At 41.5% G+C, this 17982-nt stretch overlaps 1 protein-coding gene and 1 long non-coding RNA gene across 4 annotated transcripts; one reads left to right on the top strand and one right to left on the bottom strand.

The window, feature by feature from the left end:
* Nucleotides 1-3056: 3056 nt before the first annotated feature.
* On the bottom strand, nucleotides 3057-11246 carry LOC103629579 (uncharacterized). Of its 3 annotated transcripts, none has more exons than XM_008650656.2 (4): nucleotides 10945-11246; nucleotides 4413-4503; nucleotides 4051-4318; nucleotides 3057-3614 (listed from the first exon to the last, which is right to left on the bottom strand). In XM_008650656.2, the coding sequence occupies exons 2-4, from the start codon at nucleotides 4494-4496 to the stop codon at nucleotides 3427-3429; spliced, it is 540 nt and encodes a 179-aa protein (XP_008648878.1). In that variant the 5' UTR covers nucleotides 4497-4503; nucleotides 10945-11246; the 3' UTR covers nucleotides 3057-3426. The 3 variants fall into 3 exon arrangements, with proteins under 3 accessions (XP_008648878.1, XP_035815884.1, XP_008648877.1); XM_035959991.1 differs by having other exon boundaries at nucleotides 7526-11153; XM_008650655.1 differs by having other exon boundaries at nucleotides 4413-4511; nucleotides 10945-11153.
* A 1582-nt stretch (nucleotides 11247-12828) lies between these two features.
* LOC103629577 (uncharacterized) lies at nucleotides 12829-15191 on the top strand. Its single transcript, XR_002748633.1, has 4 exons — nucleotides 12829-13185; nucleotides 13869-14019; nucleotides 14133-14931; nucleotides 15006-15191. It is a non-coding gene; the product is annotated as an uncharacterized lncRNA (long non-coding RNA).
* The last annotated feature ends 2791 nt before the right edge of the window (nucleotides 15192-17982 follow it).

Raw genomic sequence — 17982 nt, 5'->3', positions numbered from 1 at the left:
GATCCAAATATGCCAAATTAGAGTCAAAAACAATTTGGTCCTTATTTGCATCGATGTTGCACTTATTTGTGTTGCTTTTTGATGTGTTGGCATAAATCACCAAAAAGGGGGAGATTGAAAGGGAAATGTGCCTTTGGGCCATTTCTATAATGTTTTGGTGATTAAGTGTCCAACACATATTAAGTGAGTTGATTATGTGCCAAACAAGCAAGAAGTGCAAATCATGTAGCAAGGTATGTTTCTAGACTTAGTACATTGTTTTGAGTACTAACATATATTGTATAAGTGCTAGAAACAGAGAAAAGAAGAGAAGAAAAGAAATGCAAAAGACTTGGCTTGGTACAGCCAAAGTCCAGCTCGGCTTGGCACACCGGACAATGTCCGGTGTGCCAGGCCAGCCTCTGGTGAATAGGCCACTCTCGAGAAAAATCGGCGGCGTACGGCTATAATTCACCGGACTGTCCAGTGGTGCACCGAACTGTCCGGTGAGCCAACGGCCGCCAGCGCAACGGTCGGCCGTGCAATCCGCGGGCGACGCGTGGCCCGTGCCAACGATCGGCAGGGGGCACCGGACTGTCCGGTGCGCCAACTGCCACGAATCTACAACGGTCGTCTGCGCCAGAATAGGAAAGAGATCGGCACCGGACCGTCTACAGTGACTGTCCGGTGGCACACCGGACTGTCTGATGCGCCACTCGACAGAAGGCAAGGATAGCCTTCCTTGTTGATCTCCAATGGCTCCTAGCTGCCTTAGGGCTATAAAAGGGACCCCTAGGCGCATGGAGGAGTTACCCAAGCTTATAAGAAACAGTCTAAGACTCCAAGACTTCAACTTCGCGCATTTGATTTTTTGAGATAGTAACTTGAGCTCCATTTGAGTCGAGAACTCCGTGCGTGTGTTTTGAGCTCGAGTTGTGACTTGTGTGCGTGATTGTGCTGTGATTTGAGTCTTGTGTGCGTTGCTCTCCCCTCCCTTACTTATGTGCTTCTTTTGTGATCATCATTGTAAGGGCGAGAGGCTCCAAGTTGTGGAGATTCCTCGCAAATGGGAGAAAAGACTAAGGAAAAAGCCGTGGTATTCAAGTTGATCATTGGATCCCTTGAAAGGGGTTGAGTGCAACCCTCGTCCATTGGGACGCCAAAACGTGGAAGTAGACAAGTATCACTTGGCCGAACCACGGGATAAAAATCGTGTGTCTCTTGTGTTACTCCTCTCTGTGATTAATTGTGTTCGCAAGAGATTGCTTCAAGCCATTTAACCGCACAAACACTTATAACTAAGTTTTGTGGCTATTAGTTTTTGATTTTTACAGGATCACCTATTCACCCCCCTCTAGGTGCTCTCAATAAACTGTAGCGGGATTTCTGAAGCTAGTGGAACTTTGTAAAGGCCTCGTAGTGTTATCCTGCCTCGCCTCCTCGGTAGAGGTGTATGAGATTAGCCGTCTCTTGGCAGATGGGTAACATGACTTGTGAGTAAAGATGCGCAACATCTGCAGAGTGTAAAACTGGTATACTAGCCGTGCTCACGGTCATGAGCAGCTCGCACCCTCACATGATTAATTTATGGAACTTAAATTTAATTGAACATTTGCATTTGGGATTATTTTATTTTTACTTTCTTTATTATTATTAAGGTTTGGTATTTACTTACACTTAGTAATTGCTAATAAAATTTTGACCAACTTATAAAAGTAATGCTCAGCTTTAGCCTTTATTTTGTTGATCAGCCTTACACTTCACATGAACTCCCACCTTTGATGAGTTTATGCACATTATTCCCCACGACTTGTTGAGCTATGAACGTATATGAGCTCTGTCTTGCTGTCTCACACCCCCCAAGAGAAGAACAAGTGGTCAAAGTGGAACCGCCTAACACCGAGGCATTCGACTTGATTTAGGTGGCGTCTCCCAGTCTGCTTTGTGGTGCCAGGGAATAATATTTAGTTTGTTTTATTTTATCATTTATTTTTGTAAGGCTTCCGCTATGTAATACATACCTTTATGATATTTATGACATTTATCTCTATGCAATCTATTATTATGTGTGTTGTTCTTTCTTGGCGCACATATGAGATACACCTGAATTTGTCCCTTAAATCCGGGTGTAACAATCCCCCTCCCTTTTCCACATTTTTAAGGGGATATCACTATCAGTACACATTTTGTCTGTCAAGAAAATTATCACAAAGTACATGTACATCCATGTTTGTCTTGGATAAAAAAAAATCACAAACACTAGTCAGTCACGGTGTGTCTTGAATACTGAACACTTTATACAAATTTATAGCACAACATCGGCACTACTAATTCATTATGAAAACTACCCTTATGATATACTTGATAAGTTAAACGCAGGATTTTACAGAAATTATAAAATAATTCACAGGGATTAGTTTATTTTCACAAAAAGAAATAGAAACAGGAAAAGAAATCTCGCACCATGGGGGACTAAGATCGGTAGACAGATTTCAGTGGCACTTGTCACACTCGTTCCAAAAGATTTTACAACAATAACAATGGCAAAATTATTAGGGACGATCTGTAGAGTACACAAGCAATACAGAGCAACGAGATACATCTATTCCATAAACACAGCGGCACTTCTCAAAGCGGGGAGGGCTCAGGAATCAGGACGGAAGTCGAGTAGCTGATCAGAGAATTTTCCTGTCCGTTCCCCCCGGAATAACGAAAATTCCTGATCGCAGAATCCATTTGGCGTCAGATTACCTTCCCCTAATGTACATAAACTTACAGCTCCATCTAGCTATCGCAACTCGCAATCAAACTAGCACCTTCAGAAAGGGCTCACTCTCCCAGCAAGCTTTAGCATGAACTCAAGTATCAGTTTTGAATAACAAGCCTTAGCATGAACTCAAGTATCAGCTTTAGCATGAACTCAAGTATCAGTTTTGAATACAAGGGGATCCGGGCTCACATCTTTTTTTTCCCAATATATCTGTATTTCTCCTTGTTTTCAATGCGCCACATCATTTTTATACTTATAAATTCATATGTACAACCCTAAAACATCAACTATTCTGGGACAGAGGGAATAGCTGAATGAATAAATTCATACGCCACCCACCTTTACTTCAGTTTCAAACATGACTACTACAGATTGAGAACCTTTGACTACACCCAGCTCATCATCAGGAACTACACACTGACTATGCCACAATCTCACAGCAAATAAGAATACACACATCAATCGAGAACAATTTTTTCGCAATTGCTAACAACCATGCAAAATTTTGTTCCAAACAAAAGCAAAGAAAATCTATACATATAGCCTTGTTCAGTTTGGTGTGGACTGCAGGTAATTGAGTTAAACAACACCAATCCCCTTCAATCCCTTCCGGCAGGGGATATACCGAACAAACACCGGATATCCAAGAAATATATTGTGGCTGAACAGTTGACGACTCAACAAAACTGGTACTTCACCTCCCCGCCCTCCCGTGTTGATTTAGTTGTGTCTGTAAGGCTGACCAAAGATTTTACAGTGTCAGCACCGAATCTGCCTGCTAGGGCGCCTTTCTCCGCAATCACAAGTGATTTCTCCTTGACAAAGCTTTGCAGTTTCTTGGTATCCAAATCCAGGCGTTCTTGGTCTACACCATCAAAAAATGAAATAAACAAATGTTAGCTACTCATCTGTATTTCTCGAGGAACTGCCTGACTATAAAGTAGTCGGGCCAAATTGCTACACGAGCTTCCTTTTGCAGAGAAAGTAAAGCATACATTTCAACAGATTTTTCTTGGAATCTTATCTTACAAAAATGAAGACATTTTGAATGACAGAAGGGAACGTCAGTAAACAAAAAGAACCAAGTGTCAGCACACAGACTTCTTTACATCCAGTCCTGCTAAACACACTCACAATAAAAGTTTGCAACTTTGCATGCAAAAAAAGCTATAAAGAAAATGCAAGAGCTACAACCAAAGCATGATCTACCTGAATCTTAATTTTAAAATCAACAGAAGAGGCTTGGTCCATGTAACTACTTCAAATGCACTGATTATCATCAGCAAGGTTCTGGAACATACCTTTTTCCACAACAGTGTGTGCCACATGAAATGGAACACGAGAAAACATATCTGATCCAGGAAACATTAGCCAAGTATGTTCCTTGGGGTCATGATCTCCACAAGTTGGGCATATCTCCTTTATCAGCTGCTTGCCAGAGCTTCCTTCCATCTCTTTCATTATGACCTCAAAGGGAGATGGCACGCTAGTCTTGGACGTCCTAGCTTGTTTCCGAAGGGCTGTCAGAGCCTCCCTGTTACCATTTCTTATCTTATCATTTTCCACCAACTGATGGTAACAGAGATCAACAAATCAGAAGATTAATATTGGGATTGTCATCTGGTATGAACAAGAATCCAATAGCAAATTAGCACATATGAACCTGATGTCTAGCCAGAAGAACTTTTTCTGCATCAGTCTCAATATCAACCAGAGCCTCTTGAAGCTGCTTCATGTTGGGATCCATTATAAAGCTGAAAAACTAATGTCAATAGTTTTTTTATTATTATGCCAGTAAATTGCTTAGAAGAACACAACCATCACCATATTGTACACTGTATATATCTTAAAGTGACATACACAATCTTCACAGTCTCAAGCGCAGCTACACGGTTCTGAAAAAAAACTTGCTTGCACAAGAGTAGCAGTACTTCTCCTTCAGGTGGTGAGGTAGCATCAGAATTCTCCCTGATACAACACATTGACTACATGGCTCCAGGAGGGGATGTACCTGTTGTTCACCACTCACCAGCTCGTCTCGCCTTCCTTTCGCCAGTCCAATCCGCCTGGCTCTGGCTCACTAAGGAACGAACGCCGCCACCCGCAACGAGGAGGATGCGTGGTGGTCCGACCACGTGGAGCGACGCCGGTAGGCTCCGGCACTCCGTCCACTGGCAGCGAAGCTAGGGTTTCAGGTCACCCAGGTCCCAGACTACCAGAGGGAGGGGAAATTTTGCATTACACGACCTCTCAGTTGGATTTTAGCAGCAGATCCCTCCCCTCCACCTGCCGAGCTCGATAGGACCAAATGAACTGGGCCAACCTTCCCTGTATTGGGCTTTACCTCAATTCGTTGAGACATTCACGGCCCATCCTGGTTATCCGTCCCCTCGGTCAGATACTCAGATTGGGGCGCGCTGAGACGGTCGACAGACGACAGGCTCAGTGATCCGCAAACTGCTCCGCTGGCCTAGCACCTGGGTTTCTCCCTCAACCTCACCATGGCGTCCACCTCGTCCCCCCACCGGAAGTTGCTCCACTTCGTAATCCTCTCTGACCCGCGCCCCTCCCATTTCCGATCCCAACTCCAAACTACACCTCCTAACAGCATCTCCAACAACGTGACCTATAAAAATACCCTATAATTTAAAAATAAGTATATTTTATAGAATTTAGGGCATCAACAAAACATCCCGCTCCAACAGTAAAGCTCCAAATCTAGATTATAGGACAGCCTACTACGGTGTAGTATATTTGAGGCACTTGAGAGGGTGCCTTATAGTTTTTTGACAAAATTTTATGAAATGAGGCACTGTTGGAGTGGTTTTTCCTGTGTAGAGCCCCATATTTCAATTTGAGGCACTAGTTTGAGGCATTGTTGGAGATACTCTAACGAAAAGTTTTCCGCGCCTCGTTTTCAGCTGGTGTACTGGGCGGTGGTGAAGCGCTGAGGGTCAGTGGCGGATCCAGGATTGATCCAAGGGAGGGGCTAATAAGCTAGGACTATAAAAAATTTAAACCAAACAAAAAGATTCTAGTTTAATATGACACAAACAGCAAGATATAATTTAAACATTCAAGAGATATGTAGCCCAAAACAAGTCAATACAAATTCTAGAAATACATAATCAATACATTATCGTTTATGAGTGATGAGTTGATGTTGTTGCGAGGTAAATCTATCTTTCAAGTTATTAAACCTTGAAAATGCTTAAAAAATTCATATTTAATATCTACAAACATATCCCGCTCAATATAGCATAGAATGTTGTTATTCATCCATTGTGTTTCTTCTTTCAGTCTTGATGATGTTCATAGCAGAGAAGGGCACAAAAATTAATTTTATCAAATAACCTACTAAACATGGGACTGTTAAGTTATCGAAGAAATAATCAAATCAAAGTGGCACAGTACCAAGGGAACATATCTGGTGCAAACCAACTCCTATGTGCAACCATGCAAACTTCTAATCTGGGCCACATGATGTTGATCAAGGGACACAGGGGCGTGGATAATTTTACACTTAACCACCCGCTGTTAATCACACTTTTTCAAATCCCCCTCCCACTCTCCCCGCATGCCCCCTTGAATCAACATCATGTGGTTCACATTAAAAGTTTACACGGTTACACGGATGGATTGGTTTGCACCAGATACGTTCCCCAATACCAATACCAATACCTAGCACTAGCACTAGCACGCACAGTAGGCATAAGTAGCACACGGTTTATTTACTCTTCACCTTCACACCGTCAGGCGGTTCAGGTTTAGCAGCATAGCAGCGCGACAGTGCCCCCCGCCCAGGCTTCCTGCCTCCACGGACCATGGATGCCGGTCGGAGCAGCAAAAGCAGGAGCTGGCGAGCTGCTACGAGCGACCAAGCGGGTCCGGAGTGGACTACGGAGGCCGGAGCACCGAGCGCGTGCTACCGTGCCACGCCCCGTGATGGCGAGCCGTGCCGCGCCCGAGAACCGAGATGCCGCGTCCGCGACGTGATGGAGCACCGCTACACCCGCGATGGAGAGCCCTATCGCCGTGTCGCGAGGGGCCGAGCGGCGGCTGGACCGTGGATACCGCGTTGGGGCTGAGCTGACCTATTTTTCGTGGGCCGTTTTTACTGGGTCGCGACCGGGGCTGCAGATCCGCCCCTGCTGCCGGATGTCGGAGTCACCGTGCCGGCTTATCCGCTTATGGTCTCCCGCAAGCACCCAGCCGAACGAGTTTTTTGCTATTATAGTATTAGTTTTGTTAGGCTTCTCTTTTTAAGTATTTTGTATTTTCAATTTAATTTTCTTTCAAATAGTATTCGTAAGTTGACATATCCTTTAAAATATTATTCTAACTCTTTTTAACTATTATTCTTTTCTTATCTTGTTTTTCACTATCTAAATTGATCATGTTATCCTCTCTAAATTTGTTCTCCGAACCGGCGATTCACGTCAAAAGACATGCCGCTTAAAATCTCTCCCGCGAGACGCTGCAGCATCTGAAAGCCGCAAGAACCTTGTCAAAATCTCCCGCGGTGACCGTGTGACGAGCTAGCTGATTGCTCCGCATCATATGAACTAAAATGGTAGGATGTGTTGCGCCATGTCGTACGTCACCAACATGTTTAGTCGTAGTAGCACAAGTACGCAAGAGGCAAAGAAAAAAATTAAATAATTCCTTTCTTCCCTCTGCAACGAGTGACAACGGCGAACTCTTGGCGCACACAAGTATGCACGGCATAATATTCTTCATCAATCAAAACAAAAAGGAAATGATCAATGCGCAAACCGAGGCTGGGGCGCGAGCCTGCGACAGCGTCCGCCTTCATCGGTTCATCTATCTGCTTCGGCGGCTGGTTTTCTAGGCACGGATGATGCGCAGGTGAATCACGAGGAGCCCAGAAGCGTAGCAGGTAGATGACTGGGCGCTCGCATGGACGACGTGTTCAGTCGCGGGTTGGAGAGTGAGAGAACAAAGAGAGAGGGGATTATGATCGATTTAGATAGTGAGAAATAAGAAAAAAAGAAAAATGATTAAAAAAGGTTAAAATACTATTTTAAAGGATAGATCAAAATATGAATACTATTTCAGAGAAGATTAAATTAGAAGTACTAAAAGAGAGAAGCCTAATAAAACCAATACTATAATAGCAAAAAACTCCCGCTGAACCCACCAGGCTCCTTGCCGCTGCGCGTCTCAGGTAACATAGCCTGCGGCGGTGCTCCATCCTTAATCCTGATTATTATTACATCGCCCTCTAGGGCTTCTAACATTAGTTTACTGCTTAAACATTTGGTGGACTGTCACAGTTTCGGATACGTGGGTGGGGAGCAAACTGGAAGGAGTTCCTGGAGCTTGATGCCCTGGCGCGTGAGACTCCAGTAGAGAAATGGGGTATGTGATATTGTGATGCTCCCCTGCTCTTCCAGATTGCCTTAAAAAGTTCGGTTCTGATGCTTGAAAAAACATCTCAGTTACTAGTAGGAAGTTGGATTTGTTGGTGTGGATGTATGTCCAAAACACCCAGGTTAAGTCAGGCAAATTTGGTCGCATGTTTTCTTCTTAATGTTAAGATAAAGCCACATAGTTCATCCTAGGTTGGTCTAGTTTTTTTTTTCAAACGATGAGTAGTCACCTTTAAGTTTTCTGATGGTAAGGTGGTCAAATTTGTTTATAATAATATTAATACATCCGGAATTAAAGGTTGTCTGATGGTAAGGTGGTCAAATGTTCTTCACTGACACTACCAACTTTGGTTTGACAATGACTTGGACAACAGAAATGGAATAGTTATTGTTTTCTGTTCATCTTCCTCTGTCTTATGTGGTTTCTATCTGCTTGCAGATGGCACACTCTTAATCACAACTACTGGTACGTTTTCTGTTTCACTGCATGGTATACTTCAGTGTTCTGTTTGTGTTATGGTCTTATGGATACCGATTGATGAGAAGTACTGACTTTGCTAGGAGTTCATTAGTTTTAGCTATTCGAAATTGCTTGCTTGGTTGTGCTGGTCCTCTTCTCAACAGAGCAAGTTGGTATCTTGAGAATTCATCTGACAAAAAACTGTGGAACTTGATAGCGATGGTAACAAACAGATATATTGAATCATATAAAGATGGGAGCATTCTATGTTCGGACTCTCACCATGATTCTCTCAAATTTGCTCTTATCTTGATTTCCTCACTACTTTCATTTGTTATTCATGCTTTTTTTCCTCTTTCTCTTTGTCTGTTTTCTTCTTTTGTAGTGTAGTTTTGTTTACATTTTCTCTTACTTTGCAAGTGCTAAATGGCAAAACACAAAGAATTATACAGTAGAATAGTACATCATAGTTTCTACTACCTACTTATATCTATTTAGATGAAGGAATTATTAGCAGTTGAGCACATTGTTTTGGGTGTACAAGTCGCTACCATAGTCTCTATCAATTGCATATTGCAATGCATGCAAATGGCAAAAATGCATCTGAGAAGGTTGTTTTTGTTTCATTTGTGATATTGTGAATAGTCATTGATGATTTCTTGCCTATATCTGTAGGAATCAATGATGAAGCCATTTATCGTTATCGAATTAATCTTCAAGAAGAGATATCAAGTGCAAGATTGAGCAAGCTGGCTACCACATACAGAAATCATGCACGATTCAGGTAGGCTGTCTGTTGTTAGTTTGATGTAACCAAATGAATACCTTGATTGATTAAATCTTGGATTTGTTTCTCAACACAGTGGAACTGAAGTCTGCCTTTGTCTCTCAAATGATGCAGATGTTGATGATTTTATATTATGGTTGGTTGGCTTCTTCAGAAAGGTTTTTTGCCATATCTATTTATATGCTTAAATTTAGCGAAAGGCCAAAAGGATGGTCAGAATTTCCAATGTTAGCTATTGTAAACAGCTTTTCTGCGACTTCTATCATCTTCCATCAGGATTTGTTTGCCATGCATCTGGAAGTATCACATTGTTTCATCTTTTTGATGTGCTTAGACTAGAAATTGCATGTATGGACTATGGAGGCTAACTAAAGTTTGTTCATTACAAAATCATCTGTTAACATTTGACTGAAAAAGGGAAATTAGTTTGATGCTTGTTTTAAAATTACGAGATGTTAATTTTCCACTGCGAAATAATCTGTTACCATCATCTTTCACCTAGAAGAAAAGGTACTGGTCCTTATTGTGTCTAAATTGGCACTCCAAAAATAATTGGTGAATCTAGAGAATTTTAAGTTGATTAAAATGAGTGATGATACCATCAAGATAAACTGGCACCATGAGTGTTCTCTCCCTTTAGCTTCCAAATAGATATGCCACGCAATATGTTTTTAAACCCATGTTAAATCCTAGTTATAACTGTTTGTACATATCTTATCCTTCATTCCATCTACCCAGGAACAATGCTTTATATGAACTAATTTAGTTTTAACCTTTTTAATCTTTAATGTTTAATCAATGAGCAACTGTCTCCAGACACATGGAATCAATGAGAATTATATCAACATATGATTTCTCAACATATCAGTATTAGAATCCTAATAATGATCTTATGGTAGAGATCTGTAGAATTTATTGGCAAATACAGTAGAATTAAGTGTCAATTTTGCACAATTAAGTATGTCCTTTTTGTGTTGTTGGCTCCAATATTGACTGAGTTGATTTTTTTTTCTCTTAATCTATGCAGATACAAGTGATAAAAGCAGCAGTAAGTATAACTGAACTGTTATCTTTCCTTAAGTCCGAAGTGTAGTATTTCACACACTTTAATTTTCAATGCTCCTTTGCAGGTTCAATGTCTCATTGTCTACTCTAATGTGATCTCAGATTTTACCTATCCTTAATCCCTTCAGCCTTTAGTTGTTGCATCTTTGACTCACATGCTTTTCCGCTAAAAAAACTAATCCAGTAGAATTGACAGTGCTTTTTTTTATGTAGGCTTCAGGTTCAGGCTTTCAACAAGGCAAACAGCCATACGTGATACGCCCATGGACATGGGCAGCAACAGGCCAACAGCCATACTACAACATGAAGCAAATAATCACTGGAAGGTTTCAGGCTTTCAGCATCTAAGTAAAACTGAAAACCAACAAACATGGACATGGGCAGCAACAGGCCAACAGCCATACGCCCATAACTACATGCTACGGTACAACAGAGCACACCAGAAAACAGGGACAAGCTAAGCTCTGAATCTGGATTCTGGAGACCGTACCTGCAGGCCGGCTGCTGGCGCCGCCGCGCCGGGGATGGAGGAGGGGCCGAGGGGGACGATGCCGCCGTATCCCCCGTCACCGGTAGCGCGCCGCCGTCACCTGTTCCGCTAGGGTTCCTCCCTCGGCAGCTGGTTGCCTGGTTCGTGTCGTTTGTGCCTGGGCGTTGCTCTGTTGGCTCTTGGTTGTGCTGCTTCTGCTCACGTGGTGGGAATTGGGAAAAAGGAACCTGGACTGGGCCGCTGGGTAAGTGAAGTGGGCCACTGGGCCGAAATTTCAATCCAGCCAACCAGGCTGATAGTTCCTAATCGGACGATTAGGCGCGATTAATCGCCGACTAATCGGATGATCAGATATCTGATCGCCCTGATCGCGTGAATATGTTCCTGACCTTGCAGAATCAATCGCTGGGCTAATCTGGTCGTCCACCAATGAAGAGTTCCAAGACGAATGCATCGGGCTTCTTGGGCTAGGCTCGGAATATGACGTGTCGGAAGGACCAGTTCGATCGTCGATCTGTGAGAAGATGATCCATATCATCGAGATGAATGATACCAAAGAGAACGCAGAGGACAACGTGCCGTATCTGTTCGAGTGCGAGAAGCTGGATGGAGGTAGCGAGCTGGACGCCAAACATAGCCGTAGGCAGTTAGCCACACTCCAGTTAGCCAAACTAGTCTATATTTAGAAAATGTAATCGCAGAAATTGGATAGCTACAACGGGGATATAATTGCAGCATTTCGTGGATTTCTGTATTTTTAATTGAACTAAGGGACTGTTTGGTTTCTTTGTCTAGGAACTAAAGTTTATTCTTTACCTTGTTTGATAAACATAAGAAAACCAAAATTTCTCTTAGCATTATACGGCAATTAGTGTAACCGAAATAAATGATAGGTAAAAGGTAAAATTAATAAGATTTAATCCTTTTTAGTCATTCAATGAGGGACTAGAGACTAAAACAGTTTAGTCCCTGTTTTAATCTCATCATTTAATAATTTAAAGACTAAATAAAACTAAAATAAGGAGACTAATCTTTAATTCCTCAGACTAAACGGTATCTAACCTTTTCAATTTGACGCCACTTTTTAATCAAGTAGAGATCACGGCCTGAGTAAAAAAATTGTTGTAAAGCTATCCCGTACTTTCACGTGTAAGATAACGGAAGTCTCTTCTTCACTCTTGCTACATCATGGACGAGGTAACCAAAAAATTAGATATGATGCATAGAGAAGTAATTATCTGCTATTAAATTTTAAATAATAAAAGAATTCCTTCTCATAGACCCTCTCCGATTTCTTGGTAATTAGATCAGTCCTTAGAGTAAAGTTTCTTCTTTATATTTTGAAATTTTGAAGAACCATCTATTATTTCATTATAACAGTTCATAAATACTCCTATAAAAGATGTTTTCTGCTGAGGAATCTCTACTACTTATTAAGTAAGCAATAGTAGTCTGCCTCTGACATGTTCTGCCACGGATGTGTTCTGCCCTGCCCTGGTTCTGCCATCTACACGCCTCGCCTCCTGCATGTGGGTCATTATCCAGCAAAAAATTTCACGTCCGCACGAGTTTATTTAAACTGACCATTCAGCTATCAAACACAATATAGTTCAACATTAGAGTTCTTATTGTTGAGTCCGAGCCAACGCTTATAAGCTGCTCTATGTCTCCTTTACTAGACAGTATGGTACTAAGTTTTTTTGCAAGACAATACAACAATAGTGCAGGCGTTCTGGGCTGAATTTTTGGTGCGGCCCATACTCCAGCCGGTTTGGGGCGGCCCATACTCCACCGACGGCACTCCCATCCATCGTCTGAAACCCTTCCTAGCGCTCTCCTCCCCACGCCACCATCTCTCTCACCCCTCTCCCTCAACCGCCCCGATCTGGTTACCCGAGCGCGCATGGTGGATACGGGAACGCCGACGAGCGCGCATGGTGGATACGGGAACGCCGACGAGCGCGCTCATGCTCACGCCTCTATCTCCCCCTTCTCTCTCCCTCAACCGCCCTGATCCAGATACACAAGTTCATGCGAGGCAGAGAGACGGGAGCGATATCCGGGATGATTCGGGCGAGCGCCTCACGTCCGCGGTTGTTGGGAGCTTCGCTCACCATCTCGCGGTTGTTGGCGGCGGAAGATAGAGAAGGGCGAGCGGCCGCGCGGAACATCGACGACCGAGAGGCACCCTCGTCTGCAACCCCATCTGCTATTCTCCCTGACGGCATTCCTGGCAGCAAGGTACCTGATGCTTCCCTTCATTCTTCTCATTGGGTTCATGTGTGCGCTGGATCAATCGATCAGATTTGACTAGATTATGGGTAATGGGTGGCTGTGTAATTGGGTAATGGATTGGATTGGATTGCTGTGTAATTGGATTATGGGTGGATGTGCGGTTGGATTGGATTAGGTTCTGTTCTCTTCATTTGTTTCTGGAAGTCGTGTTCTGCAAGATGTTGAATTAATTATAGTGCTAAAAATGATGTGGTCTGCATTGGATTAATGAAGAATTAATTGGTACATCCACATCATGCTTACTGCTATTTAGAACAAACTGGATTATTTTTTGTAGTAATAGGAATAAACTGAATTATTTTTTTATAGAACAAAAAGGCGTGGTCTGCATAGTATCCCGAGTATTTTGGCTTACCTCTATGTCCAGTTCCAGGTGACAGTCCACCTCAAAAATAGTAATAAGCACTGCACTGCATTAAATTTAGTCAGCAACCTGTGTTGTGCCTAACTGCAACTTTAAATTTCTATATATATGATCCCTTTATTTTCTTTCTCGTAAGCTGTTATAGATGACTGAAATTAATTGGAATGCTGAGAACGCTCGAGAAATTTGTAAACTATTTGCCGAACAAGTAGAGAATCATCCAAACAGTTGTTTGACTTGGTTGGTTATGCCGAGGTTGAAAAAGGATTGAAAGACATGGTCCATATTGTGGCAACCAAGACACAAATAAAGAACAAATGGGACAGGTTGAAAGAATTCAAGGCATGGAAGAAGTTGATGAGGAAGACATGTACTGGTGGGTGCTCTACAAAAGGAACCATCGATATGGCTGGCAGGTGGTGGAAAAAAGCTGAAGTTATAAGTGTTGAGTTATTGCTTTCTTTTCTATTTATGTCATGTACATTTCTGATTTCTTGTAATTCGTGCACCACATGTTGCTCTTTTACAGGACATTCCAAGTTGTGGGAACTTCAAAATATGGAGGAACTAGAAATATGTTTTGGCAGCATCACAAGTATTGGTGTTGATCACTGGTCTCCTCATATGGCCACTGCTTTCACCATTGCTGAACAAGGAGGTACACCACACGAGGCAATCAATTGTGACACAAGAAGATGGTGACACCAATGAATGTGAAGTTTCACCGGTCAGTCCAAATGACAAGAGACCGCCAACGCCAAGGTTCAATCAAAATAAAGGCAAGAAGCAGAAAACAGAAAACAGGGACAACACTAATCATCGTTCAATAAGCAGTTACATCTATGTCTGTTTCAACTAATTCTTATGCTGCAAAAAAGGAAAAATTTCCATTGATGAAGTGATGAAACATGTGCTTGCTTGTGGTGCCACCTATGGTAGTAACGAGCACTTCATTACAACTGAATTATTTGTCAAACTGACCCAAAAAGAGATGTTCATGACCTTTTTTACCGAACATAGATTCAACTGGCTTTCAGGGAAATACATAACCAAGTATGGCAATTATAGAGGGCCATGGATGTGATATGAGTTCTACATGTTTGTTTTTTATCTCGTTGTGTGAGACTTATTTGTTTCTTGTTCCTTTCATTTCTTTATGTGAGACTCAATGGATCATTGTATCTGCTATCTCATTTGATGATGGTTATGTATTATTGTACTATTACTTGTGTTTGTATAAAATCTCATATTTGCTATCTTATTTGACATTATTATATGTTTGTTTGATATGGGGGTTAATGAAAAGGAGTTTCCTCGTCAACTACAAGGTACGAATATTTGTAAACTATTTTTGTCAATACCATGATTGCTTGCATATTAATGTTTTATCTTACATTTGTAGGTAAGTACTATAGATGTGGGTTATCATAATCGACCTAGATATCTAGCTCTATATAAAGGGTGGAAGATACCACTTAGGGCGTGATGGTGAGCGCCTAACAACTATGTTCTGGAGTAGGCAGATGCAGTGATGCATTATCCTAAAACGAAACTTGCATTCTTATTAGGAGGTCAGACTCATGAGCTGCCTTTTTCTGAAATAGTAAGTACATGCATCAATTTGCTTTCAATTACCTCAATCTTCTTAATGTCTCGACATTCGTTCATTTGCCCCATTAACCACGCATTAATGCTACTAAAAACAACATTAACTGGTTACTGGCTCACAACCGTGCGCTCGCGTGAAGATGTGTGAACAAGCAGCAGCACAAAGTTAGGGAGGAACTAACTTGGTTTTGTTTCTACATTGGTACCTGGACTTGTGAATCCAGCAGAAGCAGTTGGAGAGTTTGGTAAATCTACTGGCAGAGACAAACAGGTAATGTTGCTATGCACCTTCCTCTCAGTCTAATAATAGTGAAATTCATGCTGATTAAGTTGCTGCTGCAGTGATATATAATGGTCACCTATTATGAAGAAATAGTGAATGGGAGAAGGGTTGAGTTTTGGAGCCGGTGCATGCAAATCATATACCAGGTTTATACTATAATGTTTTCCTTATGAAGAATTAAATATTTGTGTGTTTTTATATTGTCTGGGTAGTTCTGCCAATTCAGTGTTAATGTTGTTTGAAATGTGCCACAACAACATTTGACGATTGGTCGCAGCATCATGTTTGATTAAATATCTGACTCCTGTCATATGGCAACTATCCATTATGACCACCTGATGGATATGAACCAAGCAGTTTGCGTCGCTAACTTGTTTCTGTTATCCTTAACATAAGTGACATGGAGCTTGTATATTTTCAATAGGCCCAAGTTAAACCTTATTCAGTTTTGAACCGAAGGCAGATTTCGTTTTGTAGACCTACTTATAGGTATACTGATCATTGTCCCAATTCTAGATCTGATCATTGTCCCAGTTTTAAACTGATCATTGTCCCTCCAAGTACCCAGTTCTGCTCATGGGATGTACAACATTTCTTTTGGTCATGATATTGGAAATGTTGATCCGACTATCTAAGTAAACATGTCAGCAAGTCACATGGGCAACTACCTTGTTAACAACAATCAGCCAAGCAGAGGTTAGCTTGATTTCAGCATTTTCCTCTGAAATTATTAATTACACATGCACTATCTCATTTTCATTTATGTAAAAGGGAAGTATGCTTCATGGGCGCTCCCGGTCGACCGATGTGGTGGTCAGGGTCGGAGCGTGCAGACTCTGCTCTCGCTCACCGTGAAACAGACCATGGACGCGGCGCAAGCCAGCGGTTGAACTATGGTGTGGTGTTCACCGTGAAGAGCTTACAAGGAGCTCAAGATCTTGTAAAAGGTACGGCCCCCTGTTTCTTCCCTAATTGAGTGAATTGCTCGCCTCTTTGCTGTTACGACTCATAAAAGAAAAATTGCTTTGAATTATTTTTTTCTTCACTAACAAAAAAAACGGTAATTCCTAAGGCTTGCTGGCCTATTGATCCTAAACTCTAATATCATTTCAATTGTGTGTTTCTTTTAGCCTATTGGATGAGCAGGGCATGCTTTACTAGCTTGTTATTTTGCTCTACCCATATGGCATGCCGAGTGACTTCATTGAGGGGTTTGGCTTATAAAGATACTGTCTCGCCCCACCCCTCCTTAATTACATGATGCTTTTTTTTGGTCGAGTTAAAATGTGTACATGTTCAAGTACCTATACTGAATTTATTGTAATGGTATCCTTAACAAACATGTTCTCAGAAACTTATTCACCATTACAATGGAATGAGAACTACACTTACACTAGGGAGCTTGTCGAACGCACATGGACGTCAGCCGAGTGCAAGGTGCAGGGTCAGCTCTAAGGGCAAGGCGTTACAATAAATCCTGGACTGTGGTGTTGACGCAGGGTTTCGTCACGAAGCCAGAGACGCTGACCGATGGGATAGTGAAGCTGATGTTCCATTAATGTGCCCCCAAGCTTCTCTGACTGAATAGATAAAATTTTTCTCAGTGTCAGTTTGAAAACTGAAAGTTTAGAGCTACAAAGATAGTTTTTTATTGAACATTGAGTTTTTATTGAACATTGAGTTTTTTATTGATCAAGCAAATATTATTATTTCTGTCTTTCTTGCTCACTGTGGAATGTTTACAGAACTTTGGTGGATTGCGAGATAGCCCGATAGTTATCTTTGTAAGTATTCTTTACTACAACCTTCATATATACTTTGGTTCACAATTATCTATTGAGCATATTGTGGTTACAGTTACCTTTTAGGTTTCTTATCTTTGCTGATTTGGTACTTTGCCCCCTTATATACAACAAGGATCCACGAGAACGCCCTTGTCTAGCTGCATCAGTTGTTGCGGTTCGTCCTAAACCTTGTACATGTTACTTCCCATTATGAGAAAAATAGATGTCTGATGTGTTTCCCTATGCCCTGGTAATTCATATAATTGTAGAACGACTTACAATTTGGAACAAAGATAGTTTTTATTGAACATTGAGTTGTCTAAATATTTTACTTGTGGATGTCAATTTTTTGCAGCCTTCCATTCTGAACAAAAAATACAATTAATTTAAGAATTACAGCTAAGCAACCTGGGAAAGCAAATTTTAAAGCTACCTTTTCTGTCTGAAGATCATTAAGATGCTCCTTCAATTCCCCTAATCTCTTCAAGGATAAATCATTCTCATCTACCACATGAGTAGGATCCCCATGATCAATGGCTCCTGAAATTTCTGCTCGTAGACGTACAATCTTTGACTGAATAGCCTTGAACTCATTCTCAGTGTCAGTTTGAAAACTGAAAGTTTAGAGCTACAAACAGACCACATAAACATTTAAATTACTAGATGGTAGTATAATTAAAATTTGAATACTATACATCAATCTA

Source organism: Zea mays, chromosome 6 (genome assembly GCF_902167145.1).
Source record: "Zea mays cultivar B73 chromosome 6, Zm-B73-REFERENCE-NAM-5.0, whole genome shotgun sequence".
NCBI lineage: Eukaryota > Viridiplantae > Streptophyta > Magnoliopsida > Poales > Poaceae > Zea > Zea mays.
The sequence above is the reverse complement of the archived record's forward strand: the minus strand, read 5'-3'. Positions and strand labels throughout refer to the sequence as shown.